This window comes from Muntiacus reevesi, chromosome 20, assembly GCF_963930625.1.
Source record: "Muntiacus reevesi chromosome 20, mMunRee1.1, whole genome shotgun sequence".
Lineage (NCBI taxonomy): Eukaryota > Metazoa > Chordata > Mammalia > Artiodactyla > Cervidae > Muntiacus > Muntiacus reevesi.
Genome location: NC_089268.1, coordinates 18,510,476 through 18,528,978, shown reverse-complemented (window position 1 = coordinate 18,528,978; position 18,503 = coordinate 18,510,476). Strand labels below are relative to the sequence as shown.

Here is an 18,503-nt window from a genome sequence, read left to right as displayed (position 1 = left end):
CCAGCTCCCGCCCCTCTCCTTTCCCTCGACATCAGACTCTCCGGAAAAGGATAAAGGCCTCATCCCCACACCTGCAGTTCCCAAACGGTGACTTTCATAAGAAACACCCAAGGAATGCCTTAAAACAGACTCCTGGGTTCTCATCTCAGAGACTCGGAGTGGGGAGGATAATATGAACCTTCATTTTAGTAGGTTCCCCAGGCGGCCCTGGCGTGGGTGCAGTCCTGAACCACATTTTCAGAAATCATGCCCTGGCCCTTGTACACAGCCTTTCCCCCACAGCTGCAAGGGTACCTGAGGCAGGTGAATGCCCTCAAAGGCCATGCAGTGCTCCTCGGAAGACGTGGTCTCTGCAAACAGTTCCAGCAAAGTATAGCGGCTGTCAAAATCCATGTGCTGCTCGATGCCGTCTTGTTGGCTCAGTGACAGAAGGACGTGAGCCCGACTCCCTGTAATGCACACCAGATCCGGATCTTCTCCTCAATCCCCACTACGCCTCCCCATATCACCTGCCCCTAGACTGTCTATCCTCCACCCCAGAGGCTTTCAAACTTCTTTGTGACTGAGACTCCCAGGAACAGACACATTTCACAGAGTCACCTGACATGAGTGTAAACTATATGAAACTGAAACATACATCTCATGCTACAAAACTTACACTACTAAGTGCTCTGAGCTGATGTTTCACATTTTTTTTAAAATGTTGGTTATAACTCACGAAAGTGATTTCACAGCCAACTAACAAATCTCCAACCAGAACACATAAACTTATTCTCATTTCTTCTCTGCTACTTCTCTGAGGACAGACAGCTAAACCAGGTGCGATCATTCTATCCTGCTTCTGCACCTGTGATGGCTTATTAATCTACATTTCCCTTTGCAATGAAATTGATGTCTACCAAATACTAGGTGCTCTTACAGAGCCGGGAAACCCTCCTCCTCCTGTCTTTCTCCTGTGGCCCCATTCTCTCCAGGGGCTCCCTTCTCCCCATGGCTGTCTCTCACCAGCATCGTGGGCTGCCAGGGCCTGCAGCATCTTGCCGGCACTCCGACGGATCTGAGGCTCAGGGTTACACAACATGTGCATGAGTAGGTCCAGGGCGCCCGTCTCCCTGAAGACCCCGGCGAGGGGTCCGATGCTGGCATAGGCGCTGAGCACGTGGATGGTGTGGAGCACAGCGGCCGTGACGCTCGAGGTCCCACCTTCTGCCAGCTGTCGGGCAGCCCTGCGCACCAGTGCCCGCACGTCGGCCTCCATCTCTCGCATGGCCACGTCATCCAGACCGCCTGGATCTCGGGGAAAGCTTGCTGAACCCCCAGCTGTCTCGTGCTGAGGTCCCTTAGATAACGCCCGTTCACCTAACAGCATGGGGCAGCTGGCATAGACCTCGGGGGCTGACAGCCACATGAGGATGTGCTCTGCCTTGCCCTCCTCCACACCCACTCTGCCCACTTCCCCACACCTCAGGACACTCCATCGGATCAGGTATTCAGGATGCCCATCCTGCCCAGGCCGCTGTCGAAGGAGCTCTTCTGGATATGCCTGTAGCCGGGGCCCCAAGGGCACCATGAGGTCCCCAGTGCGCCGTTCTCCCACCATCCTGACTTCCTGGGACACACAAGGAGAGAGACAGAGGCACTGTGGGAAAGAGAAAAACCTACGTGAAGGGGGTGGAACCTTGAGGCGCACACAGGGTGGGGGGTGATTGGTAGGTTGCATGGAATTTGGAGGCCAAAGAGAAAAGGCCAAGAATAGGATGGAATAAAAAACCTAAACACACTTTGGGATTTGGAAGAGAAGGAGAACAAAGTGGAAAACACCGACAGGAGGAAATGAAAAGGTTTCCAAAACGGAAGAAATTACAAGAGAGTAGGAGAAGAAGAGAAAGCAAGATAACAAAGACAGCTGATGATTAATCAGGACAATTTGGGCAGAACAGGAGGGCGGCTGAGGGGTACAGATCAGGACTTAGAAGGATGACATGGGTGAGCAGGTAGGACAGCAGCCTGTGAGACAGTGGGGCCAGAACAAGTCAGGAAAGTCAGGATGGGGGGAAGGAGCAGGACAGGGAGCATAAATGACAGGTTAAAGCTGGAATGTGGGTATAAAGGGGTGGGTTGTGGCAGATATTAAGAAGAGTCATCTGCTAAAGGAGGCAGATGACTGGATGAGAAAAAGATATGAGAACATTGGGAAAGGGAGAGGGGATTAGGGATCCAAATAAAATTATGGGAGGAAAAAAACCAAGTCCCACCCTGCCATTATGCTGTATGTATGGTAAAGGTCTAAGTCAAGTGGATCTAGATGTAGGTAATAATCATGGAGTTGAAGGGTAGGGAATGAGGTCAAGAGACAGTAGAGGTATCAAGAGAGGCAATACAGTACAGATTCAGATAAATGGGACTCTGAATTCTGGCTCCTTCACTTCTTATATGCGTACTTTTGGACAAGTCAGTTAATCTCTAAGCCTCAGTTTTCTCCTCTGCGAGATAATAACATTTAAACCCAACTTACAAAACTGTCATAAAAACTTACTAAGATCACATATATAAAGCATTCAGAACAGCCTCCAGCATACAGTGAGAGTGCTAGTAAACAGAATCTAATACTACTATTCTTAGTGAGGGAGAAGGTAGGAGCAGTCCCCAGGTAAGTAGAACGCTAATGTGTCAGAAGAAGGTTATAAGTAGGTGCGGAGTGACGGCTATGTTAGAGTTCAGGGAAAGATGTGGAGCAGCGTGGGGGCAACAGGGAATGGTGAGGATAAGAACTGGACAGCAAACCCAAATGAAGAAATGGTGATCAGAGCAGGGGTCATGTTGGGTTACATGGATAGAGGATGAGAATAGAAGAAAGGCGTGAAGAAGAGGGGAAAGACGGGATGTGGCTCTCAAAGGGGGTAGGGGTCCAGATAGCATGCGGGAGGTTGGGGGGTGGGGAGGAGCGCAAGACAGGGAGGTAACCAAGTGATGTGCGATGGACAATTGATGAGCAAGATGAAGCAACACAATCGGAGAGGCCTAAATGGGGGGAGAGGAAGGGCTGGAGAACAGGAGCAATAAACTGAGATGCGGAGGCGAGGTCTTGGTTGCGGGGATGAGACAGCAGGTAAGCGTAAGTGGCAAGTCAGGGCCGAGCTTGCAAGTCAGCAGGGGCGGCGGGGGAGGCCCGCACCCGCCGCGGGAACTGGCTTGGGGGGCGCCGGAGGTGGGGGGGCGCGGTCGGAGGAGGCTGACCGGACCGACCAAGCGAATCTCCGCAAGACCTGGCTCCTGTCGTCAGCGCTACGGAGAGTGGCCAAGGAGCCGGGGAAGGGACGGGGCAGGGGCGGGGAGGGCGCAGAACTCTCCTCTCACCTCCCACCTCCCGGCTCGGCCCTCGCTGGGGCCCGGCGCCGGTCCCGCAGTGCTGGCCCCGCCTCCGCCGCGGCTCCCTTCCGGGTCACGCCGCCGGCTCTCGCACACCCGGGCGGCTACGGGTCCCAACGCGGCCCACAGCCGAGCGCGGCGGCACCGTGCGCCGGCGGAGCATGCGTAGTACCCGCGTCTGGGGGCGCGCTGCCCGGGGAGCTTCGGGGACGTGGTAGCGTGGCCCCTTTTTCCGCAGCTGTAGGCCGCCCTTTCCGTTCCAATATCGGCTTTGAAGCCCTCCTTGCCCTTTACTGGGTCTGCCTTCTTCGTCTCCCACGAAAACGCACACTCCCATCCTAGGGCTGTCCTCTTAGTTTGCTCTAGGTCACGTGGCCATGAGTTCCCCAAACCCTAGGCTTTGGATTGGTTGCGTTCTTTTTCCTATTAATTAAAATTGCTTCTCTCTGTGTTGACCTAAGGACCTAGCACAGCTGGGGCTGAAGATAAAGGCCCTAACCATCACCCCCGATGTGTTCCTTAAGTCAAATCAGTAGAATTCAACAGCCCAAAAGCACCCCTTTGCATTTCATTAAACAGACTCTTGTTTCTCAGGTTTGTGTTCATACCCCCCTCCCTCCCTCCAATATGGGAAAAGAAAGGCAAAGACCCCACAGTCTGTGCACAAAAATGATACATTTATTGAAAGAGTATTTTTTTCTTAATACAAAAGAAAGCTCTGTACATAGGACTGTGACCATGTCCACTATTCCTGGGTCAGGATCCCAGGGGAAGTAGAAACCACTAACATACATACCCCACATTCGCACACACACTTTCACTCAGGCACACACACACACACACACACACACACACACACCCCAGAGCCACCAAGGAAGGGAAACACCAAGGGTCGCTGCACATAAAAATGCCACCTCATCCTTGACGCACGCATGTTCTCCCAAGGCCACGCTCACACAACACACATTATAAGCACTTTGCCTGATTCACTCACTGGGTCTGTCTTTTGTGGGAAGGAGAGGAGGAATTCATCAAGGTCTCCTCCCCAGTGTAAGGGAGAGGGGAGTGAGTGAGTGATGGTGGAGTGAAAACAAGAGTAGAGAAAAGGGGCTGGGCAGTTGCAGACCTGAGTCCCAAGCTCCCCCACTCTCTGACCCCTGATTTGCCATGCCCCAATCTGTAAGCCACCCATAAGCCCCCTGCTATCTTCTGGGGAAAGCCAGAAAGATGGCTTCCATCTTGGCACCCCAAACTGGGGCAAGACAGCAAAGGAGGTTAGAGGTCCGGAGGTTCTCAAACATGTCGGCAAATCATCCCCATGATAACTAGGCTGTGTGTAAAAACTTCCCCCACCCCTTCACCTAATCACAGAAGCAGGCTTATTTCTACTCAAGGCAGACCTAAGGGGTTAATAAAACTCCACCCACCCCCCACTGCCCTGTTCTGAAAAAGCTCCCTCTCTGATACAGGTGCTGAAGGTAGGCTCTGACACAGGGTAAAAGACCCTCCCCCTATGTTGGCCCACCCTCAAGATCTACCCCAAAGGGGGCAGAGGGGGTGGGGCACGGCCCCTGTACAAATTACATAAATACTGAGGTTACACTTAGAAAAATAAAGTCATTTTCTTCAAGGCTTTTTGTCTTAATTTTAAAAAGTTACAGTAGCTGCTCACTCCCTGGGAGAGCTGCCATTTCTGGCTCCCGTAACCCCACACTCAGCCCAAGAGCTGCTCCCAATTCTTCTGCCCCCCAATCCTGCCTCTCACCCCCTCCCAGACCCCACCCTGCTCACTGCAACTTGGGCCCCAGGCAGCTGCAGGCCTGGGGGCGCGCAAGGCTGCAATGCCCATGCGTGTGGCACAAATGAAGTCAGTTGCCTCTGACACCCTCCCACCCCCCACCCACATTTGGTCTCCCTCTTCCCTCTCCCTAGCAACAGCCCTGAAGGGCAAAAAGAGGCCCGGAGCTGTGGGTCACCCTCCCCACCCCGTTGGGGCATGGCCTGAGGGCCCCTCCCCCGGTTTTTTCCTGGAAACAACCCAGGACCGGGCAATCTCCCCCCCCACACTGGCGAGCCCCAAGCTCATGGGGTGGCTCTGTCCCCAGAGGCCCAGCCAGTTCTGGGGAGCCTCAGGGCTCCCCAGGGAAGGGGAGCTTGGGCAGGGAGGGGGACGAGAAAAACGCCATAAAAAAAAGTTAAATATTTTAAAAATATATATTTATAGATTTGTTTTCACTTCGTCTCCTCAAATAAAAAGTTCAAAATCAACTTTAAGTAAAGCAGCTGGGAGGAGAGGGGGGAAGACAGGGGGAGAGGGAACACGGGTGGTTCCCTCCAAGCCAGCAGCCCCTGGAGTTCCGAGCGGAGCGGCAGGGCAGAGCAGGGCAGGGCAGGTCGCCCTGGGAATCTGCTGTGCTGGCGCACAGGCCCCGCTGCTCAGGAGCTGTAGGGGCCACGGCACGGCTTGAGGGAAGAAGCCCCATCTCCCCAGCTGGCTCCCTGAGGGGCAGGGGGCGGGCTCTGCTGACCCAGCCTGTGGCAGACACGGTGCTGACGTGGGGTCAGCAAGGAGACTGGGGAGAGGCCCCCCCAACTGCTTCCTCAGGGGGACCCAGTGCCTAGTCCCACAGAGACCTGTGTGTGTGGTGGTGGGGGGGGCACGGTCCCATCGGGTAAGCTAATACTCATGGCAAACATGGAGCCAAGCTGGCAAGGGGAGTCTGAGGAGGGAGGGCAGCCCCACCATCAACAGAAATGGGAGGCGGAGCTAGAGCGGGGCAGGGGGCGGGAGGCCGGGGTGGAGGGCAGGCTGGCCCGTTTCTTTGGCTGGAGTGAGAGGGCTCAGTCCTGTGGCTGCCCACGCTCCTCCCCGCCTCCCTCCTGCGGCCCGTCAACATGTGTGTAAAGAAAACGTGAAAAGGCAACAATAAATAAGTGGCGCCGTCCCTTGGGCCATCTGTCCAGGGCGGCAGGGCGGATCAGTCATTCTTGGTGCTGTGGGCGGCGTCCAGGTTCACCACCTGTAATTCGGTGAGGTTGCTGCTGCTCCCGGCCTGCTGCCCTATCACAGCCATCTGGAGGGAAGGGGGTGTGTAAGGAGGAGGTGGGGGGCTGGAACTGACTGGCCAGCTCAGGCTACCCCCTGCCTGCCCGCCCGCCCACCTGCCCACCACCCAGGCCTGACCAGGAAAATAGACGGGCCTCCCGGCTAAGGATTTTGGCTTGGACTACCCCGTAATGAAATTCCCCAAGTCAAGATAAAGAAGAGGCTGGCTGGCTGGAATGGAAGGTGCCCCCAGCTACCTGGTGAAGCTGAACTGCAGAAACTGGGATCTGCACTGTCCCAGATGGTGCTGTGAGGAACACCTGGGGGACGCCACCTGCACGAGATAACCACAGGAGAGACTCAAATCACTTGCTCAAGAGAAACTTCCAGATCTTGGAGGTGTGATGGTGAGTGCACAAGTTGACTGGGTGAGTCTCAGATGTAAGTGCCCATGGGTGAGTGTCCAAATGTGTCAAGTGTGCATGTGAGTGTGGGTGTTCGAGTGTGTGTGCAAGCATCTGTGTGTGTATACATATAGGTAAATGTGTGAACATCTGGTTTGCGTATGTGTGAGCGTGTGCATGTGAGTTGAGGGGAGACATGTGAGTGTGTGAGTGTGTGTGTGTGAGAGGGAGGAAATGGTCCTCCTTTCTGCAGCCCTGCCCCTGACTCACCTTGCTCCTGGACCTGGCTGTGGGACACCTGCATGGTGGATGGCGCCTGGGAGAAGGCATTGAGCACAGTGAGGCTGCCATCAGCCAGGCCCGAGGTGGGCGCATACATCACCGCATGGGGGCTGGGGTACATCATGTGGCCGCCCACAGTTGTGGGCACAGATGACGTCATGATGGTGGCAGGCAACGTCACTGGCAAACACAGACACACATCAGGGAGGCTGGCACTGGTGCTGACTGAGAGCACCCATCCCACCCCCAGGAACTCCAGGCCTCCAGAGCCCTCCTGCCATTTCCCAGGTCGAAACCTAGACAAAGCTTCTTCCTCTGTTTCCTGTCATTGACTGAGAAAAGCCTTATTTTTTGCTTGAACACAACCGCACCAACCTTTTAGTGTATCCTATCACATCATTTTATTCGATTATCTATCTGCTTTGTTCCAAGACCCCAAGGCCCTGGGAAAAACAAAGATTACAATGACTAACCCAAGCCAAGGAGACTCATATACTCTTCTCTGAGAGAGAACCTCCACCCCATTTCTCATCCATTCTTACTCCTCCTCCCTCTTCCTCAACATGCGGCTAACAGAACCAGCTTTTAAACAAGCACTTCTCCAATGTTAAATGTGTGTACAGTCACTGGGGGATCTTGTTAAAAGTGCAGATTCTGATTCAGTATGTTTGGGGTGAGGCTTGAGAGTCTGCATTTCTATCAAGCTCCCAGGTGATGATGGTTCTCCTTCCACAGACCAATCACAACAGGGTTGTGATTAACAAGAACTTCAAAGTAATTTTATTTTGAAAGTGTCTCATCATTTCTAAAATGACTAGAGACATGGAGGGGACTTATGATTACTCAAAAGCTAGGATACCCTCCCACAATGAGACAAGTGCTCTGTAAATACTTCCTGGCAACTGAGCAAATGTGTGTCTGTGGGAAAGGAACTTCTTTCAGGGCCTCAGGCTTTTCACCTGAGTGAGAAGGAGAGTGACCTCAATGGTCCTCAATTTCTTCCTGAAATTCACAGCCCCACTGCAGGGCAGGATTCAAAACCAGCCATCCTCACCTGACTTTCTCATAAGGATTAAGGAAAGGGTTAGTTAATCCAAAAGCCTCAGTCTCCACATTAAGAAATTTGCTGACCTTAGTTACAGGATGGATAATCTTGGGCACCTGCTGCTAGGACTCATGAATGAGACAGGGCAGGGAGGTGACAGAGTTTCAAGCTATACCTGTCCCGCTGGAGGAGGTCTGCGTGAGGTCTGTGCTGCTGTCGCGAGAGGGAGACGCTTGCTGTGGGGCCTGGTGCACCTGAATGGCCTGCACTGGGACCTGCTGGGCCACTGCCCCACCTATAAGACACAGAGACTTACTTGTGCTCTGTCCTACCTACCCACCACCTTCACCAAGCACCCTCAAACACCTCCAGGCCCAAGGGGCTGACATTCTATCCCCAACTCCCATCACTGTCCTTCCTGAGAGCCAAAGAGGCCCCTGAGGTCCAGAATCTTACCTCCAGGGGCTTCCATACTCTGTTTTTGCCCTTCCCCAGACCCTGCCTCTCCCCTCTTTGATTGACACAGGAGCAGGCACCCATCCATCAAGGATACAATCTGCCTTCCAGTCAAGGTAGGGAAGTGGTAGAATGTCTGTTGTCCCTGTGGCAGTGGCGGCACAGAGCTGGGCTTGCTACACAAAACCCGAGTGTATGGTGGAAATTTATTGACAAGGACAGTTCAAGTCCCAGGGGGGAGAGGCATGCCTACCATTGGGACATAAGAGGCTTCTCTCAGGCTCTGGCCCCTGTCCACCCTCCTTCTGAGTAAAGAAAGACCTTCTTCTTGCACCAGCCCTAAACCCACTCTTAGCATGCTCAGTTTGCCCCTTGTGACTCACCGGGCATGAGGGTGAAGCTGGTAGGCAGCTGCATGAGGCCTCCGGAGGAAACGGGGCCGCTGCCTGTACTCTTCAGCACAGTCCCGTTGGCACTACTGACAGCGCTGGGGCTGACGCTAGCAGACACTGGTGCCAGGTAGTTGGTGATGGGAAAGGAGGGGCCGCTGCTGACTTGCATGGTGGTAGAGGTGCTGGGTGCTGTCTGGATGGTGGAGGTGGTACCCGGCAGGTTGGTGACGGTAAACGCCGGCTTCAGTGTATCCTACACCCAGAGTAAAGATGGAGTGGTGAGCCTTTCCCAGATCCTGCTTCTGAGATAGGTTTTTCAGTTTTTCAGGGAACTTAGGGTTTGAGAGCGATCTTGAGGGGTCTGGCAATGAAGCACCAAAGACTATTCATTCAGCAAAATGTCCTGGGAATAAACTAACCCTACCACTAAAAGATTGGGGAGTCTAGAACACGGACTCTCCCCTCAGGGAGCCTTTGTTCTTAGAAGAAGGAGAAAGCCACGAGATGAGAACCAAGCCCAGAGAACTGAGGGGGGTTCAGACCCTGGAGGTGGGTCAGCGCGGGACGTTGGCCAAACAGTGGAGCTCCAAGCCCCTGATTGGCGGAGGCGTTGCTAAGGCAAACAGTGCCGCTTCCTCCGATTGGCCAGTTCGTGAAGAGCCACCCGGAAGGTGGAGCTCCCCAGAGCAGTAAGGAGAGGAAGCCCCGCCCCCCTCCTAACCGGGAAAAGGAAGGGGGAGGCGTAACCAGGGCCGGCATCCCTAACAGCCGAGTGAATACACTCCCTAACGTGCGCAGGCCCGGACATCCTGAAGAGGCAGGCGGCTGGCTAGTAAGGTAGTCACCAGCGTAGCCAATCAGCCGGCCTGCTGACAGTGCTGGCTTCCCTGGACCCTGGAACCCATAAGTGCTCCCTTCCTATTCCCGGGCGACCCAGTCAGCCAGGAGGGCAGGGCTAAGCGACGCCCCCGCCCCCAGCAGGGAGACAGCTGGCGGGAGGAATGCAAGAGCCCTGCCAGGCAGGCGGGCTGCAGGCGGGAGGCCGGCGTGGAGCCGGAGCCGGCCTTATATGGGCACGGAGGCCGCCCGCTTATCTAGGGGGCCGGCCTCCTGTCAGGATAGCGAGGATGGACACCTGTACCTTAAGATGCGGGGCACTAACCCGGCTCCACTCCACATCAGTAGGCACCTATCCACCTGTCCAGGCCAGGGGAGAGAGACCCCTTCTTCCCCTCTCTGCTGGTCAGGTCCTTCCCCTTCCATCCCCTCAGACAGGAGACCCAAACACACCTTGGTCTCCCCACTGCTGTCGGACTCCGACACCTGGTAGGTGAGGTCTGTCTCTTCAAAGCCGGTGGCACTCATTCTCTGGTCTGTGGTGGGGTCTGAGCGGGGTGGAGAGTCTGGCGAGTTGAGGCAGGTCTGAATCAGTGCCTTGCCAGTCTCACTGGTGATCATGGGCTGCAGTTTGCGGGTGGCAAAGGTATACACATGGCCTGTCTCACTGGCCACCAGCAACAGCACCTGTGTCCCTGTCAGCGTGGACAGCTCATAGGCCTGGGGGTAGGGGGGAGGAGATGGGTAGAACAGCAAAATGTTTAATCGCTACCTTCCTTGGCTAGTAGGAAAGAGAGGGAAGTACACTATGATCTCAAGTTCCCACTCCCATAATGACCTTCCTCTCCAGTGACTCTAAGGGGGTCCTGTCTGAAGGATATCTGAAGGTTAGCTGAAGAGTAGAAAAACCCCATGCCCCTCCTTTGAGGAACAGCCCCACTGACCAGCAGAGACCCCAAGCAAATAGTCACAGCTCCTGGTGACAGAGCAATTAACCTCAGCAGACACAGAGTGGCCCAGGGAGCTGCTCCACACTACAGCTTGGTGCCAGAGTCTCACGAAGAGATGGCTCCCACCACCTCCTCACCGTCACAGGGACCAGGATGAAGTCGCTACTACACTGAGTAGCACATAGATGTCAGGGATAAGGAGCCACCTAAACTCGAAATGTCCCATATTTCTTTCCAGAAACTGCACAGGCACTAACCTGTTGCCATTTTGTCCTGCTCTATAAGACTCTGCTCCCCCTTTTCACTTTCTTTGTCTTGAGGCAACAGTGTCTGGAGTGATGGGAGATGGCAGCTAGATTAGCGACTACTACCCTGCCATAATACCAACTCGATGGGCACGAGTTTGAGCAAGCTCCGAGAGTTGGTGATGGACAGGGAAGCCTGGTGTGCTGCAGTCCATGGGGTCACAAAGAGTCAGACATTGAGCGACTGAACTGACCCTGCCATAAAGCCAGGAAGGGGCCTTCAAGGATGGCCCCATAGGTGGCATCCTCACTCCCAATAAAGTTCCACAACCCACTGGAAGCAGCCTTGGTTTCTATATGGTATGGATATAAACACCAGCCAATGTTTCCAGAGTTCAAGCTTCTTGTTTCCCAGTTCCTCTGCTTGCATCCCTTCCCGTATCTTCTATAGCCCAAAGACTACTCCTTTCCTCATTCTTTTCACTGGATAATCTGCTAGAAGAGGAGGCATTGCTAGGTACCTCTGCAAACCTTCTCCCCCAACTCCGTGCACCGATTTTTTCCCTAAGGCTGGAAATCCCACTTATGCCAAGGGCAAATGGTTCTGAGGCCTGTCCTGCAGGGAGTGTGCCGGCTTCCAGTAGATGCACGAAGACCCATGGTCATCGCAGGACTTGGTTTCTGATGCTCAGGGTAGCATCCGTTTTCCTGCCCTGCTCCCTTAACTGGGGCTCTTGAGCCCCATTCGGTCATCAGCCCTGCCCGTCCTTCCAACCAGCACCACTCTAGCGATGCCCACCTTCCTCCCACACATGTTCGCTCATTGTTGTTATACAGATCCAGCCTCCTCTCCCCCATACCTTCTCATCTGTTCCCCGCTTTTCCGGCGCCTTCCCCGGAACACCAGAGAGCCCTGGACCTACTGACCCCTCGGTCTCATTCACCACCTCCCCGGGAGCCCCGCAGCCTCCCATCACCACTCTTCACTCCTCCGCTCTGCAAGGGCCCGGTTCCTCTCTCGCGCCCGTCACTCCCACCTCGGCGCCTTTCCTCGCTTTTCCGGACATTCGCGGCATCTCCCCTCTCCCCACATTTCCCTGGCGGCCCCTCCCCTTTCACCCTCCCGGGGCAACAGTCAACCCCTCCCACACACCTCCTGCGGACTCGCCGCCTCTCACCTCCGCCTCGGCTCTGCCTTCCTCCCGGGCTCCCCTTGCGCGTCCCCACCCTCCCGGGCTCCCGTTGGCCGGTCAGCCTCCCAGCCCGGTACCTTCTTCATGATGCCCGTCTTCCTCTTGCTGAAGGTCGTGTAGCGCCGCAGCTTGTTGTCGATGAACTCCATCTTGATCTTCACGCGGCCCCGAGTCTTCTTACCCGGCTTGGCCCCGCTCACCGCGCCGCTCACTGGCCCGTAGCCCCCCGTGGCCGCCGCCGCCGCCTCAGGCCCACCGACCACCACACCGAGCTCCATCTCGCTCAGGCTCCGCTTCAGGCCGCGCCGCTCGGCGCCCAGCTCCTCCTCTTCGCCCGACTCCGAGTCACCCTCGCTGCCGCTGTAGAGGGCCCCCGCGGTGGGCGCCGGGGTGGTTGTCGCTGCTGCTGCAGCCTCCCGCTCAAGGCGGCCCGGCCCGAGCCCTGCGCCGTTCCCGGGGACCCGGCCCCCGTTAGCCCCTCTAGTCCCGCCGCCTCCACCGCCCGGCCGCCCCGTCGGCGTCCGGTTCAGGCTGCCCCCCAGGGCTGAGCCCCGGCCCAGCGCCGCCGCGGCCCCAGCTTGGCTCGGTAACATGGCGCTCAATGCAGGAGGGCGGACGGGCAGTCAGCGAGGAATCGGAGCCGCCGCCGCCGCCGCCATCGGCTTCCCGGCTCAACCCGGTGCTCCCGCTGCTGCTAATGCCGCTATCGCTGCCGCCGCTACCGCTGCGAACCCGGGGCCCCTGCACGCCCGGGCCGACCTGGGCCCTCACTTTCCTGCCCCTGTGGCCCGGGTTGCCCCAGGCCGCGCGGAGCGCCCCCTGTCCGTACGCTAGGGCGGCGCGCCCGGCGGCCGTCAGCGTCCCCCGGGGGGCAGGGGCTGCCGGCCGCGGCCGAGACGGCGGGTGGAGGGGGCCGGGACCACGCGCTGGCGGCGAGGGATCCCCCGACCCTTCCCCCCATATAAAGAGATACAATGTTTCCTTTTATGGCGAGGCCGCTCCTTATATGGTGAGCCCCTGCACCCCCGCCCCATTGGTCCGCGGTTCCGGCACCTCCGCTCCCCATTGGCCCACAGGGGGCGCTTATTTGCATAGACATACCGAACTCGCTGCTGTCATCCCGCGTCAGAAGGCGACTCCAAAAGGGGAGGAGCCGACGCCTCTTAAAGGAACAGGAGAGGAGGTACGACTCCGCCCCCCTGGCCAGAGAATGGTAGAGAATTGGGAGGAACCTGCAGAGAGGAAGCCTGGAAGAGCACTGGAGCGCAGTCTTGCGGAGAGGGAGCCGCACTGGGAACTCGGCGCTGCAAGGGCTGGAAGCCAACACTGGGATAGTCCCTGAGTGGATTGTGCGGATTGCAGTAAATTATATGCAGCCCAAATTCCCAGGGAGTGCAGGGATTAGAGCACTTCCCCAAGCCCTCCAGAGGGAGTCAACGTTACTGGCCGAGCAGAGGAGGCTTGGGTCCCCGCTGTCCAGACCTGTCGCGCCGCGCGGCCTCTCGGCTCCACCAATTCCCCTCCCCCCAGCCACTTCCTTTCCCTTCCCCTCTCTTTTCAAGGAGACGACACTTTCCCACCAGGACGGCTCCCCTCTCCTCATTCATCATTCTCTATACTGGTTGCGGGGGGCGGGGATCTTTGGCAGACGTACATCTGGAAAAGACCCGGGGAGACAGTCGGCCTCCCGGTCGCCAATGGGGGCAGGGAGGAGAGATGAAGATCTGTGAAGACTTCCAGCTGCGGGCTGGACTGGGGGAGGGGGTGGTCCCAGGGATAAAGCCCACCCCCAGCCAGTGCAGAGGCCTGGGAAAAAGTGTAGAGGAGCAGAAAGTTTAAGCAAGCAAGTGCACACACGCGCGGCACACACGCGCAGACACTGCAACACACACAGTGCAACACACAGACCAACAGAAAGTTTAAGCAAGTGCGCACACGCGCGGCACACACACACTGCAACACACACACACACACACACACAGTGCAACACACACACACACACACACACACACACACACACACACATACTTCTCTTGAAAACCATGAAAAGCCCATGGTGGGGGGCGGGGCGGAGTTAGACTGGAGTGCTGCAAAACCCAGGTTTACAGTCTGGGTCTGGTTCTCAACTACAAGGCAGTTAAAGTGACTTGAACTTCACTATTACAGAAATTATTGAAATCTGAAAGTTGCCTCTTCCTAGCCCTGATCCTGGAAATAAGTGTTTGACCTCTCCAAACTCCACATGACTTCACTGTTGGTACCCATGCCTCCAGGTTCTTAATAAAGATGAGATGAGATACAGATTAAAGTGCAGTGGTGGTCCGAGTGGTGAGATAATCACCTTATGTTTAAGGCGATTGGGAGAGAGTGATGATTCCCACCTTAAAATTACTGTAAAGATTAAATAAAGCAGTCGGTAGTGAATAAAGTAGTAGTGATAAGTATATTTAGTATATATTTAGTATACTGCAATTTAGTATACTGCATCCAGCATGTAAATTATTATTAATTTAATGGGTCTCACAAAAAAAAACAAGAGTAAATATTCTTGTTTACTTCTCTTTGCATTATTTTTAGTTTGAACAATATAAAGTTGCCATTTTATAGGTCGAGGGTGGGATACTGTTGATTTCATATGGTTCAATGTGTGTGAACTAGATGACAATGTCAACTACATATCTCACTGTGAATTGCAATCCAAGGACTTTGAATAATACTGAAATTAAGTATATTCAAGATTTGTGAGATATCATGTGTATATATACATACATACATGCACAAACATAACTAAAAACACAGCTTGTTCATTAAACCCCAAATAGAGGAATTAAGAGCCCTCCTCATCCCCCTTTTCTAATAGTTTTTTAAGGAGTTTTTTCCTCCTCTTTTCCTAATTTACTCCACAAAACAGGTAGTTAAACATATGGAATGTGTTAGCTCAAGAGGAAGAACAGGTCAAATAGATAAATAGGTTCCAGACAGGCTTCAGGGGCCACAAATGACTGCTTGGGATTTGTCTTGAGCTTCACAGTCTTACAACCACAGCCATCGGGATTCATTCTCACCTGGCTTCTAAATACTTTTCTGTTTGAGATGCCTAGTTTAGGCACATGAAGGGTTCTCAGCAGAGAACCACAGCTGTCTGCCTCGTCCACAGCAAAGGGGGTCCACAAGGAGCATGCTCGGCTTCCCTTCACAGGTTTACGGGTCCCCCATTTCACCCAACCCCAGTGTTAGGGGCACCACCAGTATTAGTGCCACAGCTCCTGCGCCTGCTTGCCATGACTTCATCTTCATGACCCTTTGTAACGAAAGCTGGGGGGGCAAGGGGAGGAGGGAGCAGACCTCCACCCACACCACATTACTGCAGGTTCAGGAAACAAAACTGCTGATTGTTGGATAAAGTTCAAATGAAAACTGGTTCAGGGACCTTCCTGGTGGTCCAGTGGCTAAGACGCCACACTCCCAGTACAGGGGGCCTGGGTTTGATCCCTGGTCAGGGAACTAGATACCACATGCTACAAAGAAGATCAAATATCCTGCCTACTGCAGCTGAGAACTGGTGTAGTCAAATTAAAAAAAGACAAACACAATGATTAAAAAAAAAAAAAAAAACTGGTTCATAAGTGTGTTTTGTTTTAACCACAGAATATTTTCAAATCAGGATATTTTACATAAAAATCTGAATATACAGCCTTTCTAAAAAGAATTGGAATTTTTAGCAACTCTGGACCTACATGACCACAAGAGTACAACAGGTTGGAGGGCAGCTGAATGATGGCTATAGAAGAGGCGTTTGCTCTCAGGTTCCCCACAGACTCCGAACAGCCCACTGAACTCAGATAAGTCCCCTTCCTGGCCTCCGTGGAATGTGAGTTTGGTGCCTTTCCGATAAGGCCTCGACCGCAGTAGCCCCCTGTCCATCCAGACCATGAAGGACCTCCAGAAGGGCATCAAGATTCCAGGCAGCTCCCCTCATTCTATACCATTCCTACCTGACCTTTCTTTCTTCCGATTTTTATCACCCAAATGAAATCAGAACAAACTTAAGATTGCTTTTGAAAAATTGCTATCACAAAAGAAAAAGAAAAATTGCTAACACTCTAAAACTATTTTCATGGAACTTCCCTGGTGGCCCAGCAGGTAAGACTCCCAGCTCCCAACACAGGGGCCCCGGCTACATCCCTGGTCAGGGAACTAGATTCTCCATGCCACAACCGAGCAACCAAGGCCCAGCACAGCCAAATAAATAAGTTGGGGGAAAAAATTGTTTTCAGATTTCCCTGGTAGTGCAGTAGATAAGAATCTGCCCGCCAGTGCAGGGGACACAGGTTTGATCCCTAGTCTGGGAATATTCCACATATAGTGGAGCAAATAAGCCTGTGCGCCGCAACTATTGAAGCTGCGCTCTAAAGCCTGCAGGCCACAATTACTGAAGCTGGTGCGCTCGAGAGCCTGTGCTCTGTAACAAGAAAAGCCACCACAATGAGAAAGCCTGTACACTGCAAGGAAGAGCAGCCCTCACTGATGGCAATTAAAGAAAGCCTGCACGAAGCAGCGAAGACCCAGCGCAGCCAATAAATAAAATTGTTTGCATTGGGATTAACCTTTACACAGGGATTCTTAACTTCACATAGAAGAAAAGAGGTCTCAATGGCAGTGTCAGTGGGAATGAAAAGGTCATGAGTCAGTGTCCCCAGGAAAAGTCAGGACGGCCACGCTGCAAACACTCATTGTGCTTACCACCGGAAAGTGGGCTTTGGGGACTACAGGAATGTATTTTTTGCTTTATACAAATCTGTACCACTTGACTTCTTCCATGATCATATTACTTAAAACATTTTTTTTATTTGGCTGTCCCGGGCCTTAGTTGTGGCACTTGAGATCTTTTAGCTGCAGCATGTGGTATCTTTAGTTGCAGCATGCAGGATCTAGTTCCCTGACCAGGGATGGAACCCAGGGCCCCTGCACTGGGAGCACAGAGTCTTAGCCACTGGACCATCAGGTAAGTCCTCAGTATCACTTTTATGCAAAAAGAGTTTTCCCTTAAACTAAGCAAAGGCAGAAACAGAGTACAGACAGAATAAATAGATCTTGGTGATGAGCTGCACGGAGAGCTCAAAGAGGGCGCACGATGGGTTGAGATTCTAAGTAAGGATGACTCCTCTATAAACCATGGTACCAACAATGGAAACAGGGAACTTGGCTGGAGGGACAGGTTTGAGAGAGAGGTTAAGTTCAGTTTGGGTCCACGGAAACAGGTAGAGAGAAATGCCCTGTTAGAAAAAAGGGAGTTTGAGTCTGAAGCTTGAGGTAAAGGCTGGAATTGAAGCTAATGCGTTGGGAACTGTCCACACTGGAGGGCCAATTAAAGCCACACGAGGTAAGAGGAGATTCCTGAGGCTGAGAATGTAGAGAGAGGAAGGCCAAGGACAGAAACCAGGAGAACAGCCATCCCTGAAGCAGGCAGAAGAGGGAAGCCACAGCCAGGGCTGTAGAAGGTTAGAGAAAGTGTACATGGGGTACCATCACCAAAGGCAAGACAACAGAGTTCAAAAAGGCAGATGTGGGGGCTTCCTGGTGGTCCAGTGGTTAAGAATCCACCCTGCAATGCCGGGATGTGGGTTCAATCCCAGGTCGGGCAACTAAGATCCTACATGCCGTGGGGCAACTAAGCCTGAGGGTGCCGTATCTACTGAGCCTGCGCACCACGACTAGAGAACCCACACCCCACACTGAAAGATCCTGCATGATACAATGACGCAGCACCCCAAAAAGGCGGGCGTAACCGGCTATGTTAGTGGCTGTAGAGCAGTCAAAGACGACCAGGTTAGAAGAGGCTCAAGTGATGAATGACCTTCTAGAGTACTGCCTTCCCAGAATTTCAACCACAGGAGATAATTTTTAACATTGCAAACTGGGGTGAATTCAATTATTGCACCCACTTTTCACACCTGTGTTGGAATGAGATATCCACATCCTTTCTGGTGCTGGTGTTGGGTTTGGACTTGTGACTTGCTTTGGCTGGTAAAATGTTAAGAGACTTACACTTTTAAATGTGCTAGCATGGGACCTCTCCAGGGGTCCAGTGGTTAAGAATCTGCCTGCCAATGCAGGGGACTAAAGTTTGATCCCTGGTCCGGGAAGACTCCACATGTCTTGGAGCAACTAAGCCCAAGCACCACAACTACTGAGCTCACACTTTAGAGCCCATGCTCTGCAACAAGAGGAGCCACCACAATGCCCATGCACCACGACTAGAGAGCAGTCCCCACTTGCCACAA

At 53.8% G+C, this 18,503-nt stretch overlaps 2 protein-coding genes across 3 annotated transcripts in view; both read right to left on the bottom strand.

Annotated features, from left to right (window-relative positions):
- The window catches only part of CUL9 (cullin 9), a 34,926-nt gene extending 31,958 nt beyond the window's left edge, over positions 1 to 2,968 (bottom strand). For both annotated transcript variants that reach the window (XM_065913348.1, XM_065913349.1), the window contains exons 1-2: positions 1,006 to 2,968; positions 295 to 449 (exon numbers count right to left, since the gene is read on the bottom strand). In XM_065913348.1, the coding sequence (XP_065769420.1) occupies positions 295 to 449; positions 1,006 to 1,720 (870 nt within the window). In that variant the 5' untranslated portion in view covers positions 1,721 to 2,968. The remainder of the gene's footprint in view (positions 1 to 294; positions 450 to 1,005) is intronic.
- A 2,601-nt stretch (positions 2,969 to 5,569) lies between these two features.
- On the bottom strand, positions 5,570 to 13,200 carry SRF (serum response factor). Its single transcript, XM_065912725.1, has 7 exons — positions 12,297 to 13,200; positions 10,285 to 10,551; positions 8,986 to 9,247; positions 8,322 to 8,441; positions 7,090 to 7,281; positions 6,673 to 6,749; positions 5,570 to 6,443 (listed from the first exon to the last, which is right to left on the bottom strand). Exons 1-7 carry the CDS (start codon positions 12,810 to 12,812, stop codon positions 6,348 to 6,350), a joined length of 1,530 nt encoding a protein of 509 aa, XP_065768797.1. The 5' UTR covers positions 12,813 to 13,200; the 3' UTR covers positions 5,570 to 6,347.
- Between the last annotated feature and the right edge of the window lie 5,303 nt (positions 13,201 to 18,503).